Source organism: Hypanus sabinus, chromosome 13 (genome assembly GCF_030144855.1).
Source record: "Hypanus sabinus isolate sHypSab1 chromosome 13, sHypSab1.hap1, whole genome shotgun sequence".
In the NCBI taxonomy this organism is placed as follows: Eukaryota; Metazoa; Chordata; class Chondrichthyes; order Myliobatiformes; family Dasyatidae; genus Hypanus; species Hypanus sabinus.
The window spans coordinates 43042963-43062887 of record NC_082718.1 but is presented as its reverse complement, the minus strand read 5'-3'; the positions used below and the strand labels follow the sequence as shown (position 1 = coordinate 43062887).

At 41.4% G+C, this 19925-nt stretch overlaps 1 protein-coding gene across 12 annotated transcripts in view; it reads right to left on the bottom strand.

Annotated features, from left to right (window-relative positions):
• anks1b (ankyrin repeat and sterile alpha motif domain containing 1B) overlaps positions 1-19925 on the bottom strand; it is an 864202-nt gene that overhangs the window by 57154 nt on the left and 787123 nt on the right. For all 12 annotated transcript variants that reach the window (XM_059987507.1, XM_059987513.1, XM_059987511.1 and 9 more), the window contains 2 exons: positions 16267-16365; positions 5487-5639 (listed from right to left, as the gene is read on the bottom strand). In XM_059987507.1, coding sequence (XP_059843490.1) covers positions 5487-5639; positions 16267-16365 — 252 coding nt within the window. The remainder of the gene's footprint in view (positions 1-5486; positions 5640-16266; positions 16366-19925) is intronic.

Sequence of the window (19925 nt, the reverse complement as noted above, 5' to 3'; positions counted from 1 at the left end):
CCAAGGGAAATTGGAGTGCACTTGACACCTAGATATCTGGCAGCACAGCCTTAAGCTCTGTCACTGGAGCACCCGAGGGCCTGTCATGTGATCTTTGCTTTGAAGTAGCCACTTCACCGTCTCCAAATAGCTCTGATCATCAAAGACAGTTGGAAACAGATGTAGAGAAAATAAAAATAATCAATCCACGTGACTGATGTACATTTACTAAAACACTAATATTAATTAACATGAATTAAAAGAAATCAGGCTGCCAACCTTCACTTATTTTTAATGAATATTAGTGGCCCCACAAATGCTAGTTATGATTGGCATAACGCTGTGAAGTAAAATGTATTCTGTTCCAGCGTTGTTACGAATACAACTACTGTTCACTGAGCTCGAGTCCATGGATACAGCAGGATATTCGATACAACTACTGAACTCGTGTCCTCATACCTTGACTCCACTCTATCCCAATTCGCTCAGTCCCTTCCTACCTACATCTGCGACATTTCTGATGCTCACAGTCTCCTCACTAACTCTCAATTCCCTGCTTCTGCCTGTCTCATTTCCACCATGGATGTCTAGTCCCTACACACCTGCTCACCCAAGAGCAGGCCTCAAAGCTCTCAGCTTCTTTTATAATAAAACAACCAACTAGTTCCCCTCCTCCGTCAGATAGGACTGGTCCTCATCCTCAATAATTTTTCCTTTGGTTGCTCCCACATTCTCCAGATTAGAGGAGTAGCCAAGGATACCTGCATGGGTCCCAGTCCCCAGCTATGCATGCTGTTTCATTGGTTATGTAGGTCAGTCCACGTTCCAAGCCTACCCTGGTAACGCTCCCCAACTCTTCCTCCGCCACACTGTCAGCTACTTTGGTGCTGCCTTACGCACCCACGCTAGTTCGTCAACTTCATCAGCTTTGCCCCCAACTTCCACCCTGCCCTTAAATTCACTCGGTCCATTTCTGACTCACCCCTCCCCTTTCTTGATCTCTCTTCTATCTCTGGAGACAAACTGTTGACCGATATCTTTTATAAACCTACCAATTCCCACAGTTACCTTGAATATACCTCTTCCCACCCTATCTCCTGTAAAAATGATATTCCCTATTCTTCATCTTCACCTCCACCGCATCCGTTCTCAGGATTTGGATTTCCTTTCCAGGACATCAGAGATGTCCTCCTTCTTCAAAGAATGGGTTTTCCCTTCCTCCACCATTGATGCTACCTTCATCCATATTTCCTCTATTTCTGAAACATCCGTGCTCACCCTATTGTCCTGCCACCTTAAAAGTGATAGAGTTCCTCTTGTCCTTACCTACCACCCCATGGGCCTTGGCATTCAATACATTCTTCTCCACAACTTCTACCATCTCCAAAAGGATCCAACACCAACCAAACATACCTTTACCTCTCCCCCTCCCTCTGCTTTCTGCAGGGATCGGTCCCTCGGTGATACCCTTGTCCATTTGTCCCAAATGGCACTTACCTAACCAAACAACCTAAGTGCTACACCTCCCATTCACCTTTTAGTTATAGACTAAGACAACTGTGCCGCTCCAAAGAGTGCTATTTGAGGTCATTCTTACCCTCGGCCATTAAGTTCTATAATGAGTCAACCTATAGCCAGGAAAGTGATGACCTTCCTCCTATTAGACTGAGGTAACATTTTTAATTCTTTCTTTCTTCTCTTCTAAGGTTTCTGTATTTGTAAATCCATGCATTTGTAATTCTACTGTGACAGTGTTATTTCCTTTGGGATCAATAAAGTATCTCTATCTAATTCAACCTCTCAGGTACACTAATTGCAGCAGGGGCTGGTCCGATGGCTTATTTCTCTTTGATCTCATGCCAGCAATTGACTTTTTCCTCAATGGATCTCAGTGGGTCTCTATCTCAGAGGATCTCTTTGTATTTAGTGTCACCATTGACTGGTTATTGTTCACTCCAAACATTTTCTTTAGAACTTTAAATGCAAAGTCTGACCATCCCTATGAAACATTCTGTGCTCAACAAGTAATCATGCAATTGCTACTTGATCCACAGACATCACTCCAGAACAGCTTTAGGCTGAAAATCAAAAAACAATCTGCAGATGCTGTATATCTAAAATAAAAACAGATAATGCTCAAAATACCCATCAGGTCAATCCACCTCTGTGGGAGGAGAAACAGAGTCAACTTTTTATATTGAAGAAATGTTAACTATTTTCCTCTTTCATGGTCTCTGGATGGATCAGCTGCAAATACAACAGCCTGGATCCAATTCAACATATGCAAAGGGCTGGTCTAGATCAGAAGGTACTGAACTGAATCATGATTTATTACTTTGGAACTGTGAGGTCAGTTAAGGATACATTGAGTCACTTAGTCCATTTGTTATTTGTCATCCGTATCACTTAGATATGCCAATTATAATTCAGTGTTTGAAAAAGATGAAAGGATAAGCTGCTGGACAAACTGAATGGTTCAGGTAGCGTCCGTGGAGGCAAAGGAATGGCCAATGTTTCATGATGAGACCGTGCATTAGGACAGCTTGGAAACACATGGGCAAGAGGTGGCCAGGACAAGCCCTGAGAAGGACACATGGCAGTGTCAGGAGTCTGGTAAGGATGTCATCAGAGACCGTAAGACTATAAGACATAGGAGCAGAATTAGGTCCAAAAATCTGCTCTACCACTTCATCATGGCTGATCCATTTCCCTCTTAACCTCATTCCCCTGCCTTTTCTGCATAACCTTTCACATCCTGACTAATCAAGAACCTATCATCTTCCGCCTTAAATATGCCCAATGACCTGGCCTCCACAACTGCCTCTGGCAACAAATTCCACAGATTTACCACCATCTGTCCTAAATGGACTTCCCTCTGGTCCTAGACTCCCCCACCAGTGGGAGTATTTCCTTCATATCTAAAGAGCAGAACAACAATAGAAACAACAGTGAAAGAGGGACTGAATGTAATCACAACCTCTAACTTTGACATGTCCTTGCTTATGAGGAGGACAATGAGAGTTAAAATTGGCTGCGTATTGTTTGACTTGTGTCACACTGCTGCTGATGTTTCAGTAGTTTGTTATGACTGAGACAGAGGACAGTTAAGAGTTACCTGAATCACACCTGACAATTAGACCAGATCAAAAAAGGGTACCAACTTTCTATCCCTACTAACCAGACCCAATGCATTCTCTTCTTCCTTAAGAAGCTTTAGGTGGACTTGCAGCGAAAGACAAAATCTGCAATCTTAGGTATCCTAGTAGCAGACATCTACTCAATCCATGCATGACATCCATGGCAGTAAGTTCTACACAGTGCCATAGGAAAATGCCAGCTCTTCCCACTTCACTAGTCAGCTTTCCTCTGTGGTGCTATGGCCGTCCCAGACACAAAGGGTAGGTTTCCGATGCTGTTAGAAGCCATCACTTACCTTTTGCAGGCACATGGCCTGAACTGACATACTATGCCCGTGTGTCAGCAAGCATTCAGCCCTTCTGGTGCTACTTCTATTTTATTAGAACGGTCAATCGGTGATCTCCCCCACCAGGATCAGCAGCCATAGTGAGTGAGGAGCTGCATCTGTGTACACTCCCCGCCAGCTGACTCCACCGATACAGATGTAAAAGGGGGGGGGGGTGCTCTGAATGCCAAGGTAGGCAGAGTCATGGCTCTGAGGAAAAACACTAAATGCTGACAGATGCTATGTTAAACAAATGATGTGCTGCCTTACTCAACCCATGAACATCCAGTTGTTGAAAGCAGCACTCAGGTCTGACTTCATCAAGTAAGTAAGGGAGCTCGTGTGTGTAAAACGAATCTGTCTCATTGAACTTCCATTCACATAAAATTTCTCAACTACACACTGATTCAAATGTTCACTTATCTGTCTATTCCCTCAGTACTATTCTACTTGACATAGTGGATTTACTGTATAACTTTCAGACTCTTAAGAAAGGTTATTTGGTTACCAAAGCATCTGATATAATCCAATGCAACTCCTGTCACCCTGCTGTAGGTTCTATTTACCTTCACAGAATGATAAGGCCTCTCCATCACTGAACACATCTACAGGGAGCATTGCCACAAGAAAGCAAAATCCATCATCAAAGACACCCACCATCCAGGTCATGCTCTCTTCTTGCTACTACCATCAGGCAGGAGGTACAGGAGCCTTAGCTCCCACACCACCATGTTCAGGAACAGTTATTACCCTCCAACCAGCAGAAATAACTTCACTCACCTCAACTCTGAACTGATTCCACAACTTACTGACTCACTTTCAAAGACTACAGCTCATGTTCTCAGTATTATTACTTTTTTTATTTGCATAATTTGCCTTCTTCGGCACATTGGTTGTCTGTCTTTATGTATAGTTTTTCATAAACTCTGTTGGATATTTTATTTTCCTGCCTGTAGTAAAAACAAATCTTGAGACATATATGTAAATTGATAATAAATTTAAATTTACTTTTATATTTAAAATTTACCTTGGCATTCAGAGCCCTCCTCCTTTAGAGCTACATCAATGGAGACACCAATGTAGAGTGGAAGGAGCTCCTCTCTCACTATGACTGCATATCCATGTAGGGAGTGGGAAGACCACCAACTCAAGACAACTACATTTCATGTCATTGTATGGCTTGATATGAAATGTGGCGGAGGCAAGGAATTCTAATGATGGCACCCTATTCTGGGTCCACCATTGGGTATTTGGATCAGAGAATGCTGCACAAAGATTTTCAAGTAGTACTTTAAGCCACATCACCAAATACCCCAGCTGCCTTTGACTTCTGCAACTTGTTGCTTATCAATGTTACACTTCCTTCCACCCTTTGTGTGACTACCTGGAGGTTCTGCTCCTGGAACTCTAGCTCACAGTCCTGATCTACAACTTAGGGTGCAAAAATGATTTTGGTGTTACAATAAATCAACAACGTGCAAATTTTAAATTAGAAACACATTATTTGGAGACAGTGTAATTTCTAACAATTGAACACTGAATGGCCACACAATGTCAAATAATTCTAATTGAATATATTTATCTATCAAAACAAAATTTTCAGCCCTGAAGATGAAAATAAAGAGAAGCATCAATGGCTCTAGAGATGAAATTGCTCAAAATATGATTCATAAATGTACTAGCAAAACCATTCCCAATATCCGAGTTGGTGCCTTAGTTATATCTGATTAATCATCCTTCAGCTGAAACTCCGAATTCTAAATGACAGAAAACATACTTTCTAGAGATGTGGCAATTTCAACCACAGGATGATATCTGCAGTGAAACTTTAGCTAGAGAGACACTGATTAGTCCATTTTTGTCAGGTGTAATACTAACCTAGACTGTAGAGGTAAGGTCCATTCGAGATTAATGATTTATGAGAGCTTATGGCTATATCAATTCTTCTTCCTAGTGTAGCACTAGTGTAGCCACTTTGTTCAGATTTAAATCTCTTCAACACTAATAGTTTATTTTGAAGGTATTACATAAATCATGAACTTACATTAATGAGTTCAATTTCCCATAGCTTTTTCACAAGATCCATTGACGTATAACCATTTGCCAGAAAGGTCTTGATGTAATCATTCAATTCTAAAGAATCTAACCAATCCGCCACAGATGTTGGACTGTTTGTATCATATCCAATAACCTTCACCTGAAATGAAAGAGATAAATATATGTGTAAGAGCTGCATAAATTGCGGATAGCAAACTTGTTCTTCTTCACAGAATCAAATCCTTAACCAATTATCATCTCAAATATTAGAAAAAATTGGTATGAAAAGACAATACTTGCATGTACAGGTGCTGCAGATTATATATCAAGCTTACAACCTTTTTAGTTACATCTAAGCACAAAGATAATCAAGCTGCCATTACAGTGTCTGAGAACACGTCAATTATTGTGACAGAATTAACATCTGCACCAGAATATTTCACAGGAATGGCAGTTGATATGGAATTTATATATAATCTACTAGGCTCAGGTTATTTCCAATCGGATCAAATCAATTGCTCACTGGATAGATTTCCAGAATCAAAGGATGATCCCAGAGCCTGACAAGGTGTTCTGTCGGACCCTGCAGGAGGCAAGTGCAGAAACTGCCAAGGTCCTAGCAGAGATATTTAAATAATTCTTAGCGACAGGTGAGATTCAGGAACAGCTCCTTCCCCTCTGCCATCCGATTCCCGAATGGGCTTTGAAGCTTTGGACATTACCTCACTTTTTATAATATACAGTATTTCTGTTTTTGCACATTTTTAAATATTCTATTCAATATATGTAACTGATTTACTTGTTTATTATTGTTTTATTTTATTATTTTTTCTCTTTCTGCTAGATTATGTATTACATTGAACTGCTGCTAAGTTATCAAATTTCACATCACATGCCAGTGATAGTAAACATGATTCTGATTCTGACACTGGAGGATGGCCAATGTTGTTCCACTGTTTAAGAAAGTTTCTAAAACTAAACCAGGAAATTATAGGCCAGTGAGCCGAACATCAGTAGTGGGTAAGTTATTGGATGGTATGCTAAAGGAGTGGATATATAACTACTTGGATAGACGTGGACTGATTAAGGATAGTCAGCATGGCAGGTTATGTCTAACCAATCTTAGAGTTTTTTGAGAAAGTTACTAGGAAGACAGTGGATGTCATCTACATGAACTTTAGCAAACACTGACAGGTCCCACATGAGAGGTTGGTCAAGAAGGTCAGTCACTTAGCATTAAAGTGAGGTGGTAAATTGGATTAGGCATTGGCTTTGTGGGAGAAGTTAAAGAGTGGTAGTAGAGAGTTGCCTCTCTGACGAGAGGCCTGTAGCTCGTGGAGTGCCAAGGGATTGGTGCTGGGTCCATTTGTTATTTGTCATCTGTATCAACGATCTTGATGATAATAGATCAGATCAGTAAATATGCAGATAATACCAAGATTGGGGGTGTAGTGGACAGTGAAAAAGGCTATCATGGCTTGCAGTGGGATGTGGATCGGCTGGGAAAATGGGCTAATAAATGGCAGATGGAATTTAATGCAGACATGTGTTAAGGTGTTGCACTTCAGTAGGACCAATCAGGGTAGGTCTTATACAGTGCACAGTAGGGCAAAGAAGAGGGCCATATAATACAGGGATCTGGAATACAGATCCATAATTCATTGAAAGTGGCATCACAAGTAGATAGGGTCATAAAAATAGCTTTTGGCACATTGGCCTTCATAAGTCTTGAGTACAGGAGAAGGGATATTATGTTGAAGCTGTATAAAATATCGGTGCGGCCTAATTTGGAGTATTGTGCACAAGTTTGGGCATCTACTAACAGGACTGATGTAATTAAGGTTGAAAGAGTACAAAGGAATTTTACAAGGACGTTGCTGGGTCAGGAGCACCTGAGTTATAAAGAAAGATAGAATAGTTAGGACTTGGAATACGGAGGATTGAGAGAAGATTTGATAGAGATATACAAAATAATAGGGGGCATAGATAAGATAAATGCAAGCAGGCTATTTCCACTGAGGTTGGGTGGGACTATAATCAAAGGTCATGGGTTAAGGGTGAAAGGTGAAAAGTTTAAAGGGAACATGAGGAGAAACTTCTTCACTCAGAGGGTTGTGAGAGTGTGGAACGAGCTGCCTGCACAAGTGGTGCATGCAAGCTCGATTTCAATGTTTAAGAAAAGTTTAGATAGGTAGCTTTTGGCACATAGGATGGTAGGGGTATGCAGGTCGATGGGAGTAGGCAGTTTAAATGGTTTGGCACAGGCTAGATGAGCAGAAAGGCTTGGTTCTGTGCTACACGTTTCTATGACTCTATGAAAAAAGAGTAAACCCTGAGGACAAGTCTGGAGCTGGAGTCTCTAAGGCAGTCCGACAATGTCTTCAACCTTGTTCTGGCAACTCCTGTGATGACGATGGTGCCAAGCTGTATCGGCCCTTGCCCTTCCCTTGGACATCGGTGGCGTGGAGAGGGGAGACTTGCTGCATGGGCAACAGCCGGTCTTCCATACAACCTTGCCCAGGCCTGCACCCTGGAGAAGACTTTCCAGACGCAGTTTCATGGTCTAGCGAGACTAATGAATGCCATACATACATACATGCATGAAGAGCGACTGTATGAATGGGTAGATTCTCCAGTTTACAAAGATAAAAGATAATCTCTGTGAAACATGCAAAATTCAGACAGTGTAGAGACCAAGAAAACGTTCCTGCCCTGGAATATAGGACTGAGGATTTTAAATTTGAGGGCTGGTCACTTAGGACTGAAGTGAAATTTTCTACACTCAGTTGACGGTGAATCATTTAATTGTCTAACCAAATGCACAGCTGAGGAGATTGTTCAAGACTGCGATTAATAGAATCTTGAGCAGCAAGAGAATCAAGAGGTTTCGGAGGAGGGCAAGAAAACTCAGTTGGCAAGATATTCAGCTATAAACTCATTAAATGAGGAATTGTATGCCTAACCTTTCATGTCATAAAATTAGCTTTAATTTCCTTCAAAATGCAGGAGGACTTATTATTTATGATTAGAAAATGCTAAATACAATGTTATCAGAGTAGAAAGCATGGTAATATTGCAAGCTTAATTAAGTAATCCTCCAAGAGGACTGCAACCATGTTGTAGTTTGGAGGCTTGTTTTCTTCAATGACCCGGAGAGCTATTTTGCCAGGAGTCAGGGCTTTATGCTTTGGCCCTTGGTCAGGTCACCCATGCCAAACCGGTCAAAGGGTAGAAGCCAGACTAAGAGTGGTCCACTGGCCCTCCCGAGTCAGGAGTTCGGCTCAGAGCTAACGACCCAGACTGGTAAAACAAATTTGTTACGGAAACAGCAATGAAGGATCTTTCTACATCTGAGTGCAACGGTATTCCTGAGTCTTCATCTGGGACTTGCATGACTGACAATAGTGAAAACCGAGAGGAAGCAACTGACACGATAAAGGAAGCACTGAACATCACCAGAGGTCTTTCATTGCTGCCCTAAACACCAGTAGTGTAACATGCAGTAAGTGTGTAATTAAGTACGACCTTAAACACAAGAGATTCTGCAGATGCTGGAAACCTTGAGCAACCCACACAAAATGCTGGAAGAACTCAATAAGTTAGGCAGCATCTAAGGAGGGAAATAAACAGCTGATGTTTTGAGCTGAGATCCTTCAACTGGAATGGAAGAAGGCAGAAACCTGAGTATGAAGATGGGGGAAGGGTAAATAATCTCTTGTTGAGGGCTATAATTTATAGGGCCATAATAGCAAATTCTAGGTTCCAACCTGATGAACACTATTTGTTAAATGACAATCTGAGTAGGTATTTATGCATCAGTGCAATGTGTTTCTAGAAAGAAAAATATTGTAGGAAACCATTTTAAAACTAGTTATTTTCTTGCAGCTTTTAATCATGCAAAATTATACCGAGGAAGATATTAGTTTTGTCATTTTGGATTTCTAAGTGGCTTAAATGTGTTTCTGGATCTCTCATTCTACACCAACTAATGTGAAAAATAACATGAACTGATGCAATCAGAACATCTTCAAAATTAGTATAAGCACTCTTTTATCTGGTAATACATTTAATCTAAACATTACAGCAAGAAAATCATCTTCTAATTAGCAGCCTCGTACACAATTGCTAGACTAGTAAATAAATTAATTGCTCATGCTGAACCTGTTTTCTACTACATTTCTGTACAATTTTGGAAAATAGTACACCTAGACCAGAAAATTTTGAGCTAATTTTCTGACATTTAAACAAATAATGTTATAATAATCAATATATTCAAGAGAAGTTTAGTACTCATCGTCAATACAGAATTACATAATTAATGCTTCTATATATTTAAATGCTGCTGCAATTCATCAAATTACAACCCCAAATATCAACTTTTGTTTTGATTACCCATCTCTCTGTCCAATTAATCTAAACTCCTCTTAATTTATTGCATACATCTTTTCTCATTTCTGAAGTTTTTTTCCCCAAGATACATCTTTTAGACCAAGTCTAATATATAGCCAATAGAGATGTAAAAACAGAGCGAAAAAAATACATTAGGTTGAAAATAAGGTTTAACCTTTATTTATCCAGTAAAATGTTAAAATAACAGATCAGTTAACATTAATCTGATAAATTCAAAACTGTTATGTATTCATGTATATTTTACACTTTTGGTTTGCTGTCAAGCTTCCCTATGGGTTACATTCTGATTGTAATGTGAGAGGTCATTCTGGGTAGATGACTAGCTGGTAAAATAGACAGCAGCATGTTTGATCCCCCCCATTGCAGTCTCTTGTGTGTGTTATTCATGGCCACCTGGCATCCCACGACCACAAGCATAGCAACTGGTGATCAGGTGACAAGACCTCATGTGAGAGCTAACTTTTTGTTCCTATCGGCAAGAAAAGTTTGTGTGCAATGTTGGCAGTGTACCAGTGTGTAACATGGGCAAGCGAAAAGTAAACGTGATAGACTCATATGTGGTCTGCATAGTGATGCCATTCTGAAATGTTTGCTCACAGAAGACAGACTAACATTATAGAAGGCAAGTGAGATTATTACATCTATGGAGATGACTGCAAGAGAAGCAGAGCTATTAAGTGTATCTTCCCAAGTTCATAAAGTTTCTCCTGACTTTAAGAATAAATCATATATTGGCAATCAATATTACTATTGTGGCAAAACTGGACATTCAGCATAAGGATTTAGACTGCTGAAACTGTGGCAAAAAGGGAAGTACTATATGTGCCTATAATAGTTAAAAGATGCTGTCAACCAAAACCACTAATGAAGAAACAGGACTTTCAGAAAAACAAAAAGAAACATGACTCAGATGGAACATACTGAGGATGGACTGAGTGACTCTCACTCTGTGGTTGAAGAAGCGTTGTATGTTATATCTGTTTCAGGATACAAAGATGGCCATTGGGTGACCCTGTGGTTGGATGGGGCCACAGTGAGGGTGCAGGATGATGAAGTATCACTGGCGTCAGAGAGAGTTTACAAGGAGAAATTACACCATCTTACCCCAGAAGGGGTAAGGTTTACTTTAAAGACTTATGCTGGTGAGGTTGTTCCAGTGAGGGGAATTGTACATGTTACAGTGGAGATTAATGAACAGAGAAAGGAACTTCTACTAAACGTTGTTGAAGGTAGTTATCCTGCAATTCTGGACTGCTTGTGGTTGGGGCAGCTCAAACTCAACTGATATGAAGTGCACTTGATTAGAAGGAGCACTGAAGAGGTATTGAAGGAACATGCAGAAGTATTCAACGGAGAACTGAGCAGTATTTAGGGAATCACTGTTAGACACCCTCAAACCAAAGGTAGAGGCTGAATTAGGAGTGATCCACAGTAAGGTATTGGAACCAGTGTGTGTAAGTAATCGGGCAACTCCAGTGGTTCCTGTCCTAAAAAGTGATGGGTCTTCAAGGCTTTGTGGAGACCCCAAGCTAACCATTAACCTGGTTCTTAGGGCTGAACAATACCCTCTTCCACTCATTGTTAACTTTTTTTGCAGGTTTGGCTGGTGGACAGACATTTAGCATGACTGACTTATGTCAAGCATACTTGCGGATTCATGTGGAACCAGAGAGTCACAGGAATTGTTAAACATAATGGTTCACATATTGTACAGTTACCAAAGGCTCTGTTGGCAACACCTCAGCTCGCACACTTTTTCAGTGAGCAATGGACCTGATCTTGAGTGGGTTGACAGCAGTGCATTGCTATTTGGATGACCTACTCATTACTGGGAAAAATTAGCGTGAACACTTGGATGCTGCTCTACAAAGACTCAAAGGATCCAGAAGGACTGTGTAAGTTCTTCCAACCTTTGATTGAATATTTGAACGATGTCATTGACAACTCAAGAGCTTCACAAGGCAGCAAAGCTGAAGATATTCATGGAGGATCCATCACCACAGAATGGAAATCAATTAAGATCTTTCTTAGGACCACAAACATACTTCACAAAGTTTGTTCCTAACCTAGCTAGCATGCTGAAACCACTTCATGAGTTTTTAAATAAATCAGCACACTAACAGTGGGTAGATTGCTGTGAAGAGGCTTTTAAAAAGGCCAAATCAACTTAGTCACAATCTGAATCACTCACGCAATTCAACATGTCAATGTCCATATAGTTGGCCTGTGACGGATCACCCTTTGTTGTGGGGCAGTATCTCACACATCATGCCATCCAATCACTTCCACGTCAAGGACATTAAGCAAGGCAGAAAGCCGCTATGCCTAGACTGAGTGGGAAGCACTTGCAATTCCATTGGTTCCTCTTCAGTTGATGATTTACACTACTCACAGATTATCACCAGTTGATGTCAATTTTTAGCCCACATGCGGGCATTCCTTCCCTGGGTGCTAGCCAAATACAATGTTGGCTCTGTTACCATTTGCACATCAGTACAATATAAAGCACAGGAGGTCTCAGCACCAGTTGAATGATGATGGACTATCTAGACTTCCCTCAGACGTTGCAGCTCCAGAGCTCTCCCTGAAAGAGATCTTTTACTTCAAGGAAGTAGTTACAGCTCCAATGACTGTGGAGCAAGTCCAGAAGCACACACGTACTACCCCTGTTCTATTTAAAGTGGTAAACTTGGTAACTCATGAACGGAAAGCAGAGCCAGCCATGGAAGAGAACCCTTACCAGGCTTGATGGAAGGAACTCACAGTCCAAGCAGGATGTTTACTGTGGGGCTACTGTGTTGTCATTCTTCACTAAGAAAGCAAGTGCTTGACAAACCCCATGCAGGACATTGTGGTGCAGTGTGCATGAAAGAAATTGCACACAGCTACATTTGGTGGTCAGGACTAGCTGTAACCCTTGCAGAGAAGGCCAAAGCATGCCCACATTGTCAGCAAGTGGAAAATGTTCCTCAACTTGAACCTTTGCATCCATAGGAATGGCCTGAAGAACCACAGGCAGAAACTCACATAGATTTTGCAGGTGCTATAGAAGGCCACGTGTTCTTGGTTGTAGCAAATGGTCTGAGGTTGCCATCATAAAGAGAATTTGAAAAATGCATTGAGGAGCTACATTCCATCTTTAGCCATTTTGGGCTTCTTCAATAGATTGTAAGTGACAATGGCCCACAACTCCTGTCTGAAGTGTTCAAGGCATTTATGGAAGCAAATGACATTTAGAACACCAAGTCAGTGCCATCTGGCCAGTAATGGCCTTGCTGCACGATTCGTACAAACACTGAAACAAGCCCTCAAGACTTCAGTGCAAAATGGATCCCTCAAATTCTTCCTGACATACCACAATACACCATACACAACCACCAAGATGGTTCCAGCCACTGCACTGATCAAAAGACAGCTTTGCACCCAGCTAGACCTGCTTAAACCCCCAAAACACAAAATAGATTGTGCTAAATGAATAGAATACCCAAGCAGGGAGATGTGCCAAAACTCAGTACAGAACTTTCACAGCAGGAAAGAGAAATCTGCCTGAAACCACATGTCTCGACCAAAGAGGATACCTGCAATGGTGGTGACACAAACTGGCCCCGTGTCTTACATAGTGGAAATGAGTAACCACAACATCTGGAGAAGGCATGTTGATCAGCTGTTGCCCATTTCTGAGGCAAACCAACACAAATTGACCAATCCGGTTCCAGTTGTAGAAATGGTCTGAGGCAGTGATTGCAGAATGTCCATTAAGATCAAATGACACAGCCAGTGCTCCCCCATCACCTGTGCTTTCTGAGGTTCCCCTACTGACAATGCAGTATCCATGCCAAGATCTGCCCATACACCACCAAGAGATAAAATGACTTAGATTAGATAGTGAGGACACTCAGTCCTCGTTTATTGTCATTTAGTAATGCATGCATTAAGAAATGATACAACGTTCCTCCAGTATGATATCACAAAAACACAAGACAGACCAAGACTAACTTACAAAAACCACGTAATTATAACACATAGTTAAAACAGTGCAAAGCAATGCCGTAATTTGAAAAGGGCAGACCATGGACACGGTAAAAGAAAGTCTCAAAGTCCTTGATAGCCCATGATCTCATGTAGACGGTAGAAGGAAGAAAAACTCTCCCTGTCATGAACCTCCAGTGCCGCAAAGCTTCCCGATGCAGCCTCTGGAAGTATCCAACCACAGCGAACTCTGGGTCCGTCCGAAAAACTTCGAGCCTCCAACCAGCCCTCCAACACCGAGCACCATCTCTGCCTAGCGCCTCAGCCCCGGGCCGCCAAGCAACGGGCGAAGCCAAGGATTCGGGGCCTTCCTCTCCGGAGATTTCTCAATCGCACAGTAGCAATGGCAGTGAAACAGGCATGTCAGAAGTTTCACCAGATGTTCCTCCGTGCTTCTCACGTCTGTCCCCAACAAATCAGGATTGTGCACGGCCCCTACTTATAGATAACAGATATTCATTCCTGGAGTGGCCCTGCACGCTGCCATTTTCTTCCCTTGGCATCATCCCCAGGTTACTGACACTTTCACAGGAACAGACGGCTTCCAGACTGACTGAAACTCCACTTTAGTGACTAACCCTCAGCACATGGGCAGAATAATCCCCAGGGTTATGTCTGAGAATAGAGGTAGTCTAACCTCTTCACTAAGCTAAGAAAAAAAAATTTTTTGTTGTTGGTTGGATTTGACTATTACTCAGCAGCTGGTCTGTGTGTGGGATGGGGAGAAACCTTTAAAATAAGGGGAAAGGATATCTTATGTATTGATGTATATTTTGACCCTAATAGGTGGCTGTCAACAAGTGGAACTTACTGGTGACCAAACATTTTAATTACGATACCATTTCCATTGCAGCATAATGAGCTGGGAAGTTGATTGGGGAAAGAGATAGAAGGCCATGCACGAAAGAAAACAGGAGGAAGGAGCACCAGAGGGAGGCGATGGGTATGCAAGGAGATGAGGTCAGAGAGGGAAAAGAGAATGGGAAATAGAGAAGGGTGGGAGGGGGGTTTAGAGGGCATTAATGGGCTTGAAAAAGTGATGTTCATGCCATCAGGTTGGAGGCTACCCAAACGGAATATAAGGTGTTGTTCCTCCAACCTAAGTGTGGCCTTATCATGACAATGGAGGAGGACATCAAAGGACATATCGGACTGAGAATGGGAAGTGGAATTAAAATGGGTGGTTTCTAGGAGATCCCACTTGTTTTGGTGGATGGAGTGTGGTTGCTTGGCGAAGGAGTTTCCCAATCAACGTCGGGTCTCGCTGATGTACTGGAGGGCACACTGGGAGCAGCAAACACAGTAAATGACCTCAACAGTCTCACAACTGAAGTGTCACCTCACCTGGAAGGACTGTTTAGGGCCCTGGATGTTAGTGAGGGGGGAGGTGTAGCGGCAGGTGTAGCACTTGTTCCACCAGGAGGGAGATCAGTGGGGAGGGACGAATGGACAAAGCAATTGCGTAGGGAGATAGAGACAGTGGGAAGATGAGGCCACCCTCAAGGGCGGAGAAGCAAAACCTTATATTCCATCTGGGTAGCTTCCAACCTGATTCCATGAAAATCACTTTCTCCTTCTAATAAACAAATTTTCCGTACTCCTTCCTCTATTCCCCACACTGACCTTTTACCTCTTCTCATCTGCCTATCAAGGTAATGTGAGAATTTCATTTTAATATCTTAAGGACAAATAGTAGGACAGGTGGAAAGGTTGCTTTGTGAAATAGAATGGATAGTACTGCTGTACTAGAAGGGGAGACTTTATTATATTTCTTTTACAGTAGCTAACTCAATTAATTTTCATTGTTTAGCAATTGCAGTAGTAAACAAGTTACAATTCGTCTCAAGTTGGCAAATTGAATTGAATTTGCTCATTCCTGCCGCTGCTCCTATTTATTTTACTCTGCCCTGACATGGACTGTACATGCATTTGTAAAATAATAGATTGGAACAAAACATAGCCATTGTTTAACTAAAACTAAATAACATAGAGTGAATAAACAAGTAAGGCTTTCTCAAACCACTGCAAGTTATTCTGAATTTGTTTCTACTTCATTTGAAACACCTACTGAATGACATGGCATAGAACATGTCACTGTGCTTGTTTTGGAGTTGTTTAAAGTGCAAACTAGTTCCCACTGAGTGTGGCCAGTATGAATTTTGATACCCAACAAAAATAATTTTACTCATAAGCATCCTATTGAGACAAGATCAGAATTGGGAGGTTTCTCAGACTGGTTTAATCCACAAGATGGTAACATTCAATGCTCTTCAATCCAAGTGAATTATTTCCCAAAATTATTTAAAGCAATATTGTTATGATTTTTTCTAAAGTATATCTCAACTCACCCGAGGAAGCCCACGAACAGCTTGCAAAATTCGTTGTCTGTGCGACGAGTTAAGGATGCCTATCTCCAACAAATCCTGGTCTTCCACAACATTGCTTCCCTGGAAAGAGAAAAGGGAGAAAAATGAAGTAAATCCCACTGTCCACTTGTGACCGGACACGTCTGATCAACATCCATGCTGTGGATGGAACTGCACAGTAAACAGCAGGTGAGCACTAACTACAAAATAGCAGTGCTGTGCTATGAAACACCTTTGATGTTCATTTATTTAGTTGTCATAGTAGAATGAAAACTATTGTAACCAAAATAAAGGAAACAGATGTCAAGAACCAGTTTTTTGTAGACCTTATTGATTCTATGCACAGAAAGAAAGACCCCTTGTCCTCAACAGCCAGCTCCTCAAGGTTTACGACGTTGGTCAACAGTGTACAGCATGTTACCATTATCCATCAGCATGACTTGTCTGCCACTCTGGTTGTATCAGTCTGGTATGGAAACACCAATAACAGAAAAGGCTGCAAGAAAGCAGCATCCATCATCAACTACCCCCACCACCCAGGTACAGAAGCATTAGGTCCCACACCACCAGGTTCAAGAATAATTACTACCACATAACCATCAGGCTCTTGAACTGGCATGCATAACTTGATTTGCCACCTCTCTGAACTGATTCCACAATCTACAGATTCACTTTCCAGGGCATTTTACAATGCATATTCTCAGTATTATCATTATTTCCACAGTTTGCCTTCCTTTACACATTGGTGTTTGTCAGTCCTGGTCTGTTCATGTATATTTTTTTCATAAAATTCTATTTGTTTCTTTTTTGGTGTAAATGCTGGCAAGAAATTGAATCTTGTGGAGTATTGATGCACCATCAATAACTCACACTGAGACGTAGGCGAGATATCGGCTTTTATTGACTGGAAGAAGGAACCAGGAGTGAGTGTCTATCATACAAGGTCCTGGAGACTGAGGCCGATCTTCAGGCCGCAGGTCTCCTTTATACAGGGGCCTGTGGGAGGAGCCACAGGAGCAGTCAGCAGGGGCGTGTCCCGAGAGGCACATAGTTCACCGCAAGTATATGATAATATACACTTATTTTGATAATAAATTTACTTTGAACTTTGGTAGTATGAGTTCCTTTTATTATGATGCAATCTCGATCCCAATTTAGTTTTTGACCAAATAACATAATATTTCATTCCTGCATATTTCAAGCTGATAACATTGGAGATTATGAAATGTAAATTGTATTTTAAAGGTCAAAGGATAGAGAAGATAAAACAGTGCTACACAGGAACAGATCCCTTTGTCCCACAATGTTGTGCTAAACTAATTAAATTTGTACTCAAATTCCCAGCTAAAGTAATCTCTTCTGTCTACACAGTGTCTTCACATGCATGTGCCAATCTAAGTGTCTCATCAAAGTCTCTCATGTATCTGCCTCTACAACCACCCTAGGTAGCGTATTCCAGGCACCCACCACTCGGTGCAAAATCTTGCCCCTCACATATCCTTTGAAATTATCCCATCTCACCTTAAGTGCATGTCTTCTGGTGTTAGACATTCCAACTCCAGGAAAAAAAAATTCCCTACCTACTCTATCTATGCCTCTCATAATCTTATAAACCTCAGCCTCCGACACTCCAGTGAAAACAACACAAATTTGGTCAACCTCTTGCCCTCTAATTCAGGCAGCATCCTGGTAAACCTTTTCTGCATGCTCTCCAAAGCTTCAACATCCTTCCTATAACGGGGCGACTGGAACTGTATGCAACACTCCAGGTGCTGCCTAACTAAGGTTTTATAAAGATGCAAAATAACTTAAGGACTTTTGAACTCAATGCCTCCGCTAATAAAGCAACCATGCCGAATGCCTTCTGAACCACCCGATGAACCTGTGCAGCCACTTCCAAGGAGCTATGAACTTGGGCCCCAAGATCGGTCTGCTCATCATCACTTATAAGGATCTTGCCCCTAGCAGTACACTGTCTCCTTACATTTGACCTACCAAGGTCCAACACCTCACATTTGGCCAGATTAAACTCCATCTTTCATTTTTTCATCCATATCTGCAATTGATACTGTATATATCCGCTGTATCTTTGCCAATCATCTATGTTACTGACAACACTACTAATCTTCACATCATTTGCAAACCAACTAACCCACCTATCTAACATTTTCATCCAAATCATATATAGTGGAGGTCCCAGTGCAGATCCCTGCAGAACACCTCCAGCTAGAGTAAGTCCCGTCAATGGGCAAGCCAGTTCTAAATTTTAATGGCCAATTCACCATGGATCTCATGCATGTTGATCCTCTGATGAGCCTCCCATGAGGGACCTTAGAAAATACCTTACTAAAATCCATGTAGACAACATCCACAGCTTTGTCTTCATCAATCGCCTTCACCACCTTGTCAAAAAATTCTATCAAGTTAATAATACTGACCTGACTTGCCCCTACACAATGCCATGCCTGCTCTCTCTAGTTAGGCCATGGCTTTCCAAATGCTTATACATCTTATCCCTAAAAATTCTCTCCAGTAACTTCCTTACCAATGGCGTGAGATTCACTTATCTATAGTTTCCAGTATTATCCCTGGTTCCCTGAGGGAAAGGAATAAATTTATATAGCTTCCTTCACAACCTCAGGTTGTCCCAAAACACGCCTGGCAATGAATCATTTTTCAGAATAGCTCTAATTCCAACTGCGCTAACCAATTTGTGCACAGATTATCCAACATAAAACAATGTAATAAGAGCAATTTCTCCAGTGATATTGATTTAAGGATAAACATTGTGCACAAAATCTTTTCCCCACTATGAAATAGTACTACAGGACATTTACTTGAGATAATAAACAGTACTTTAGTTTAAGAAGACAGAGCTGAATGTGTAACATTCCTACAGAACTACCTTAGCAGTTTTGTGCTGAAGACTCTGGAGTGAAATGTAAACACAATCAGAGATGAGAGTGTTGCAGATCAAGTCACAGCTAATACTGTCCAACTACCATGAGATGAATAAAAATGGCAACTGCATCATTACTGCCTAGATCTGAAACAAAGAGAAGACCTTTCATGATCCAGTAAGGTGATTTGTTTAAAGAATAATTAAGTGTAAGCAATATAACCTTCTATTGGCCATATTATTTAAGTATTGATTGTCTTCGAGGTTGCACTATATAGTTAGCAGCAAACTGGTAATGAGTTGATTGGGCTCTGTCAGTTCATTGTTAACCAATGTGATTAATTGATAGTTGGAATTTGCCATCAGAGGCTGGGAAGAATTTTGAAATCCAAATTTCAATTCTTCACTTCCTTGTTCAAGGGATGCTAAAGATCTTGAAGAAAGAGCAGGCATGGCATTGTGTAGGCCACTTGAAGAAAGGTCTGTGGGAATTTACTGGCTTGGGTGAGGTTAATTCTTCAACCGATATCCAGCTAGCCTCCTTCCCCTCTCCCCACTTTTTAAATCTGGCACCCACCCCCTTCCTCTTCTGACCTGAAGAAGGGTCTCGGCTAGCCATTCATTTCCACAGATGCTACTGGACCTGCTGAGTTCCTCCAGCATTTTGTGTGGGATGGTATGTATTTCTAGCATCTGCAGACTTTCTTGTGTTTCTGACTAGTCATTTACCCTACATTTTATG